This window comes from Lygodium microphyllum, chromosome 7 (genome assembly GCF_053477565.2).
Source record: "Lygodium microphyllum isolate KBCC chromosome 7, Lygodium_microphyllum_v1.1.10, whole genome shotgun sequence".
NCBI lineage: Eukaryota > Viridiplantae > Streptophyta > Polypodiopsida > Schizaeales > Lygodiaceae > Lygodium > Lygodium microphyllum.
In genome coordinates, this window is record NC_141141.1 from 15,226,004 (window position 1) to 15,234,598 (window position 8,595).

The 8,595-nt window shown below is 40.5% G+C and overlaps 1 protein-coding gene across 1 annotated transcript; it reads right to left on the minus strand.

The window, feature by feature from the left end:
- Window positions 1-6,647: 6,647 nt before the first annotated feature.
- On the minus strand, window positions 6,648-8,185 carry LOC148033205 (uncharacterized). The gene is made up of 3 exons (XM_087682368.1): window positions 7,883-8,185; window positions 7,380-7,789; window positions 6,648-6,993 (listed from the first exon to the last, which is right to left on the minus strand). Exons 1-3 carry the CDS (start codon window positions 8,183-8,185, stop codon window positions 6,648-6,650), a joined length of 1,059 nt encoding a protein of 352 aa, XP_087538494.1.
- Window positions 8,186-8,595: the final 410 nt, after the last annotated feature.

The window sequence follows — 8,595 nt, forward strand, 5'->3', positions numbered from 1 at the left end:
TGAAGGTAATTGAAGGAAGGCTTGGGAAACCCTCCCAAGACAAGCTTATTAAAACTATGTTTGTAGTATAGAACAGGAAAAAAAGCCTAGTGGATAGTCACTTAGTAGTTAAGTGCACTTGGGTAATGACACTATCGAGATGGGTGACCTCTCGGGAAGCTTTTCCTACAAGCTAGTGGGAGCTTCTCACTCGTAATCAACGGTGCCAATGAAGCCTCCATAGCCATTTCCAATTGTGCCAAGGTCTATGCCTTGGTCACCGCCTTAGTCGTGAGCCTTCGAGTGAAGCCTCTTTATCTCAATGCTATGTTCCAAAAATAGAGCCCCTCTCTGACATCATCGATGATGTCATTAAAAATGCTAAAAGTAAGTGTTCTCTTGTTACCGCTCCCCCCTCCCCAATTACTATATAAACAGGGATTGAGTGTCACATCAAAAAAAAAACAACCCATGCGGAAGTCTCTCTATTGTTGACGCGATGAAGCTCTGATGCAATCAGTCGAGCCTCTCTCTCTCTCTCTCTCTCTCTCTCTCTCTCTCTCTCTCTCCACACCTACATGGAAGCATTGCTCAAATCCATCAAGCTTCTTCCACGGCTCCCAAGATATGTCAAGATGCTAAGCGAGGTCATGCTCAGAGAGCTCCCCAACGCAAGAAAGTAGTCATTGTTGAAGCGCAAGCAAAAGTTACCCTTGAATCCATTCAACCTGAAGAACTGGTTATTCCACAACAAACCAAGGTTACGATCATAAACCATAATCAAGATGGATGGCCGAATGGAGACAATCACGTTTAGTACATTAAAAAATGATTACTTTTAAGTTATTAACTCTACAACTTCCTAATTTTTCTATTTTATATTATTGCTTTTTTCCATCTTATGATAAAATGAGGAATAAGTTAGTAATGTTAGAAAAGCTCATAGGATAAGTATATTGCATAGATTAAAATTAGTTAGAATGTACTTGAACTTACAAAAACATGTTAGTATTATTAATTTCTTTTTAGGAAAGAACACGGGAATTTATGAGGGGGATAGATTCTATGCATTGCATACAATGACAAGTGTGTTAAAATTGTTTTATGGTTATGTCTGCTTTTGGATTTGTGAATGATGAATTATGTCTCTTATGATTCCGTGCTTATAATAGCCAAATGAGTTGTGGATTGTGGTGGTTCAAGATGTTGGGGTCCCCAGCCCAATGCTCCCTAAACACTCTACGGAGAGTGGAAAAAACTCTCCTACAGGTGGGGGTCCTATGCTCCTGAGGGAGGTAGGTGTTTTTGGTTTTTGATCACTCAAGCACCTAAGAGGGAAAAAGGGCTGAGTGATAAGTGCACATGCTATGTAGGATGGCTCTTGAGGCTCAAGGAAGCTTAGAGAGGCTCTAAGCCAATAAATTCCCTATTGGTGATAGCTGATGGAGTGCAATCACATACACACCAATCATATGAGATTGGAAGATCCTATCCTAAGCTGGACAATGTCTTTTTGCGGAAAGATGGTTTTGTACCACTCTGTAGAGTGATGGTTTCTGCTTGTTATTATGAAATAAAGTATTTGATTTCTGAAGCATTTGTTATGTGCTAAAGATTGAATTTAATGAACCTAGTTTAACTGAGTAGTAAAAGGAATTTGTTTTTCTTTATATGTCCAAGCAGCGTGGTAGTATGCTTTGATAATTAGAAAACTAAAGCAACCCAATCGAGGTAAGTGGGAGGCTTTGATCCTCACAATCAAACGCCTATGGCTAGGAGGATCAGATAAGTCGGGTAACTTCCCAATACTAGATAGAGCTGATTAAATTGTGACCCTCCCAATATTAGAAGGATTAGTTACTAGGTTTAACACCATTTTAGGGGGCCAAAACTGAGAGTTTACCTTATGGGTAGGGGGATCAAGTTACACTCTATTAGTCTCTTTAAACCAAGTGTGTTGTTAACCTCACTTCTGTCTTTGATTGATTACAAAGCGGTCTTTCTTAGGTGGGCATTAGATTGTTGTTATGGGTGACTTGTTTACACTCCCCTATGAAGTAGAACTGAGATTCCCATGTTCAACTAAGTCCTAGGTTTCCCATGGGGAGACAAGATGCTGATGTGCATGGATATGAATTTCAGTCGACTACTAAGAGGACTCCTCCGGGTCTGTTGGAGGAGGCACCTCACAATGAGTCTATATCGACTAGACAACCCCCCCATTTGACTATAGTCTGAATTGCCTTGAAACCCCCCTTACTCAATGTGAGTTGAATTCAATGTATAATGATTACTCAACCAAGCAATTTTTACATAGACTTTGACCATTCTAGGTGGCTTCTACCTTGACAAATGTAAGACTTTCGCCTATTGCACAAAACATCACTTAAGCTACACACACCTCTTTAACTAAACATTTTTGCACTGAACTTCTACTTAACGACCAAGATAGACACACACAATATTGAGAAAGAGAAGAAGACACAATGTAAATTGCAGACTGCATCTGTCATATCAGAATTCCGCCATAGCCTTGCACAACTTTTGCCCCTTGCATCTGCCTTACATAACTGTATATGGTTGTTCAACTAAAAAGCCAAATGTCCATTCTTACTTCCTAAGATCTGAAAAGTCGCCATACATAATCTAAGGTTCATATATATGCCAAAAGTAATCCACCTGAGGTGCTTGCCCTTATACACTTGGCTTTGCTCGATGGCTTGAGCCTCAAGCCGACCTTGGGCGGCTTGAGCCTCAAGCGAACCTTGGGCGGCCCACAATTTTTTGATCCCCTTAGCCACTAGCTTTGTCTTTAGAACCTCCTTCCTTTTTCATTGCATCCTCCATTCCAAATTCCACCTAATGATTCCTTGTTGCATCCTACTTTGCATCCACTACTTCAACCCAATCTATTGCCTTCTTAGCACATTCCACATGGCACTCTTTAGCAACTTCCTCCTGCTTATCCAGAGCTTCTAACAAAAGGTTAATCCTCTACATCATTGCATCCTTCCTTTCTGAGAGTCGAGTTTTGAGCCCGAGATGTGCCTAAAATTTGCCAAAAAATCCAAAATTTAGGGGAAAAATATTCAACACTGAAGGGGCGGCTCCAACTAGGACGATTTTAAGCACCAAGTGAAATACGACTCTTAAAAGGTGCCCGAGCGACACTTGCGGATTTTTGATAATTTTTCAGACTGTCGTGCGGGTTATTAGGAGTTGCCAGTCAATGTGGGATGTCAGCCGGATGCCCTGTTATGGACATCAGGACCATAACAGGAAATGCAGGAAATTACCACTGCAGGGAACTTCCTGACACAATTTACAGCCATTACACATACCTAATCTTCAGGAATACCATACAAACATGATCTACATATCATAAACATCAATGTTGAACCACTGTCCTAAAAACTATCACACAGTTTATCATCATCATATTCACTCCTGATCAAAGAACTTGAAACAGAAATCACGAATATTCAGGACACAAATACACAGTGTTAGAACCAGACATAAGCGACCAGAATCTGGCACTATCCTGAAGAATATCTCATTTCTCATCACGCAGGAATACAAAAGACACGAATTCCTGACTATTAGGAAGGCGCTTGAATGTCAGGTAAAAACTTGAATGCTTCATATGACATCTTAGGTCACTTTCCATATGCTGGTTCTACATGTATGATAGTACTAAGGTATAAAAGTACTAATATAGTGCAATTCGAGCCTCAACACCTGGCATAACCCGGTGGATGACTGGGACAGTCAAGACTCGAACCCACAAGTATGTAGCTATATAACAGAAAGCATATAAAGTAAGAAATAACCCAGAGAATACAATTATGCCCTGCTAGAGGCCTTGCACCCCTTGACAAGCCACACTGAGCAACCATGAGTAGAGCCCCTCTAGGATACTCATAGTCCTCTTGTGTAGTTGCATAATTGATCCTAAGTGTTAGCAGAAGTCATTACATCATGTCATGAGCAAAAAGAAGATACATATCAAAGTCAAGTAGTAAAGAAACTAGGAGTGTACAGAATAATATCTGTGCAAGTAGAAATCTGACACTCTGAACGTGCAGCAACATAGTCTTCAAAACAGATCCACTACTAGTAACCTTAATCTCTTCATGCACCTCATACAAAACTTGCTGCACAGTAGCATCCTTATCTTCCAACTTAAAATCCTTCTGCTGCAAAAGAGATGCTACATAGTCATCACTTTTTCTCTTCTCATCCAAATCATGCTGCAACTTAGCAGTAAGATCCACTTTGACAGCTTGAAAATCTGCAACTTGCTGAAGCAATGCATCCTTTTCCTGAATTAATGCATCAAAATCCGCTGGAACAAAAGCATTTTTAAGCATATTATAAGGTCTAGAAACCAAAGTGTCAAATTTTCCCATCACCAACTGCCAAGTGTTTCTAACATCACCAATCAAAGCTTGTTGCATCTCAGAAAATTCAGACTTCAATACAACCGAGGCATCCACATCTACTTCCAAATTCTTCAAAATCTGCTCTTCAATATGTTTAAGAGGCTGAAACCTCTCCAACAACAATTGATGCTCAACCTGCAATTTAGCATGCATATCAACAAAACTTTGCAACTAATGCATACACTTATCTTGCAACTCTTGAGTCCATTTCTCAAACAAAGCAGTTGACATTTTTCTATTATCCACTAATTGTTGTAAAGCTACAATTTTGCCAAGAGACTCTATTTGCAAAGCATCATACTCATCTTGCTTAATCTTCAACTGTTTAACCAAGGCATCATACTGCTTTTGCTGAAAATCTAACTGGAACTTGACCTGTTTACATTCAGCTGCAGTTTGAGCACTATTTTTGTCAGCCTGCTCAAAAAATGACATCACCTTTTTCATGACAGTCCAAGCATCTGACACACTACTGACAGCAATTTCATCCACCCGAGAGCAATCTGGAACAAAGGGAACACTGGGCTGAGCAACATCCACCTACACTTTAACATCCAAAGATGCTGCAGATACCAAAGGGTCTTCAGAAAAAGTCTACTACTGAACCTGAGGCTCCTGCATGCTTCTCAACCAAATCTTACCGATTCTAGGTTTCTTTTTAGCATGCCCATGACCTGCAAACTTAAGAAAATCTTCATTACCCTAATTTTCACGAATTGCTACATCATCCAAAGAGATGGAATCCTTTGGATCAAAATCCAAGGCAACTTTCCGAGCATAGGCTTCATCATAACCGACCTGCACCAAGTCCCTGTATATAGCCTTCCGTTGCTCATGGCCGGCAAAAAAATTATCACTATCAGCATCCTTTTGATGAGAATCTGACTCTACATGTTGATCATCAACATGCAGTGCATTATCCACTGAAGATAATGGCTTCGAGTCAAACACATTCCCCAAAACAACATCAAGAATTTTGGACTGTGCATACTCATAAAGAGCAGCCAAATAGCATCCCATACGCGACTTCTGAAAAACCTTCTTGGGTTTAGAGATATTAATCTCAGCCATAAGCCTGTCAAACATCAAACCTGCCCAATTTGGCATACCCACATTCTCAGCATAATAAATAACACCATAAGTCTCCCTTGCTATGCTGTCAGTTTTGATGAATAGCATGAAACACTCAATAAACCATCGGAGCTGCAATTTTTGGACAGCATCAACTCTCTTCAAAATGTAAACATGCCGAGGACCAGCAAGCTCCCCAAAGGCTTAATACATCTGCTCATCACTACATTTCCACAAAGTTGGATTTTCATTCATGGGTAATGCAAATACCCGTGCAACCACTGCAACAATCAATTCCAAACGGCTTGCAATCATGCCCTGACTTTGCCTCATCATGTCCAATTGGGCAGATGCATTAACATTGGCAGCCCACCAAGACCATGGCAAACATGCAAACGCATATAATCCAATGCACTGCAGTCAAGCGCTATGAACTGCATCATCCACGTCAAGACCAGGGAAGAATCAACAAACGGTGTACTCACAACACTCAGGCTTGACAGCTGAGAAACCAACATCGGTGTCGACGTGTCCTCCTTGTGTCGACCAGGCCGATCATCTTCCGATAGCTCATACTCCTCATCATCCTCCTCCTCTTGGCAAGCACACTTTGGAAGAGCCAGCTTCCAGGCAAAGCTTCGGTGTGTATGTGTCATGGCGGCACGAACAGGGCGCACAGCACACGACAATGGAAAAAGAGGAGAATCACGAAGAATGCTTGCTTCCTTCTCCATTTGAAAAGTGAAGTCCAAGTCTTCTGCAAAGTGAACTTTTTTGTATGCCAAATTTCATGTTAGCATCATGCACAAGTGACCCTTCACACATGTAACCTTCACAATTTGATTCCCTTACATTAACAGGAAAAATTAAATTAACAGGTGAATAATAAGGTTGCAGTAGTCTTTTAAGCCGAAAACCATTGACCGCAGGCTTCAGGATATTGCCTTGCAAATTTTTGAGCAAAAATGTACCTTGCCCAATATCTTTATGAATAATAAATGGTCCAGCATATCTAAGCTTTAATTTGCCGAGAAATTTTCCCAATCGGGAATTATAAACAACTACCCAATCCCCCTCTTCAAAAATTTTATTGTGGATGTGTCAATTTACCCAAGCCTATCTCCTTTGCTACGTGATTCCTAACACATAAGCAGCTTACACTCTGTCTTCCTCCAACTTCAGGAGCTGTTCCATCCGATGCTGCACTGACTGTTCCGGATCCACCAACTTATGTTCAACAGCAACTCTTAAACTGGGAACCACAAATTCCATAGGGACAACAGCTTCCAATCCATACACTAACCTGAAAGGTGTTAATCCAGTTGTCACCTTGTATGCAGTCTGGAAAGCCCACAAAGCAGAATCCAACTTGACATCCCAATCCTTCCTATTATCTTCAACGATCTTCTTCAAGATACGGAGTAGGATCTTGTTGGAACTCTCAGCTTTCCCATTAGCCTGAGGATGGTATGGAGTTGACTTCTTGTGAAGAATCATATGCCTGACAGTCAAGTCCCAAATAACTTGATTCAAAAAATGTTTACTCCTGTCACACTGACTAGCTCAATAGGACATCCAAACCTAGTCATAATGTTAGTATACAAAAATTTGGCCACACTAACTGCTTCATTATCCTTGAGGGCTTGTGCTTACCCATTTTGTGCCATAGTCTGTGCAAACCAAAATGTATTTGTTACATGTGCCTTTAGCTACTAGTTTGATAGGTCCAACAAAATCAATTCCCCATTTCTGAAATGGTTCAAGTGGTAATACAGGATGATCCGGCATTCTATCCCTATCAAGAGATTGACCTTCCTTCAAGCATTGCAAACACTCCTTAGCATATTGATGAGCATCCTTCAACACAGTAGGCCACCATAAACCTACTTGCAGTATTTTCCTGCCTGTAATTTCTCCAGAAAAGTGACCTCCTGAGACAATCCAAAATGAGCTTCATGAAGAACTGCGGGTTGCTCAAATTTAGGAGCACATCTCCTCAACACATTATCAACTCCTCTTTTGTACAAAAGATTCAGAATAACCTGAAAGGACCGACTCTTCAAAGCTAATCTCCTTCTCTGATCTGCTGTAAGGTGTGCAGGCATCACTCCTTCTTGTAAGAAATGTAGTAACTGATCATAATAAGAGTCAGGATCTATAGCCTGAACTTCAAAAAGTTCAGCATCAAGAAGCTGATCAGTAACTCCTGCTTCCATATCATCATTGTCCAATCTGCTAAGATAATCAGCTACAGCATGCTCTTTCCCAGGAGTATGAATAACCTTGAAATCAAATTCCTACAATAGCAACATCCATCTAGCAAGTCTGCCTGTTAACTGAGGTTTATTGATTAGGAACAACAGTGCCTGATGATCCACATGAAATATAACCTGATTCCCAAGCAAGTAACGTCTAAATTTCTGAACTGAGTACACCATACCAAGTGCTTCTCTTTCCATTACTGAATAATTCTTTTCAGCAAGACTCAATCTCCGACTTGCATAGTAAATATGTCTATACCATCCAGGCACCTTATCTTGCATCAAAACAGCTCCCACAGCAAGATCAGAAGCATCAACAAAAATATGGAAAGGTAAATCCCATGCAGGAGGTTGCAATATAGGAGCTACAACAAGCATTTTCTTGAGAATACCAAAGGCCTTATCATGATCTTCCCTCCAGACAAACTGCATCCCCTTTTTGGTTAAATTAGTAAGACGAGCACATATATGAGATAGATACCTCAAGTACCTGCTATGCCACTTCACTTGCCCAAAAAATCTCATAATTTCCTACACATTTGATGGAGCTTTAGCTTTTTGAACAACTGCAATATTTCTTGGATCTATGCTCATACCCTCCTCAGAGAGAATATGGCCTAACAGCACTCCTCTCTTTGCTGCAAATACTGATTTGAATGGATTTAAGGACATGCCAAATTTTCTGCATCTCTCAAAACATAACCTAAGATGTTGAAGATGATCTTTAGTGCTGCCAAAAACATAGAAATCATCAATAAACACCCTCACAAAAGTTGTGAAATACGGCCCAAAGGTCTTATGAGCAGCTCCATGAAACTCAAGAGGCCCATTCTTCAATCCAA

Excerpts from the sequence above, each read along its gene's own strand:
- LOC148033205 (XM_087682368.1), bottom strand. The coding sequence starts at position 8,185 with ATGCAGTTTGTCTGGAGGGAAGATCATGATAAGGCCTTTGGTATTCTC. Across the intron at positions 7,790-7,882 it reads GTTACTTGCTTGGGAATCAG|GAATTTGATTTCAAGGTTAT; the intron begins GTTATATTTCAT and ends TTGCTATTGTAG. Across the intron at positions 6,994-7,379 it reads CAGGCAGGAAAATACTGCAA|GCATATGATTCTTCACAAGA; the intron begins GTAGGTTTATGG and ends CTTGACTGTCAG.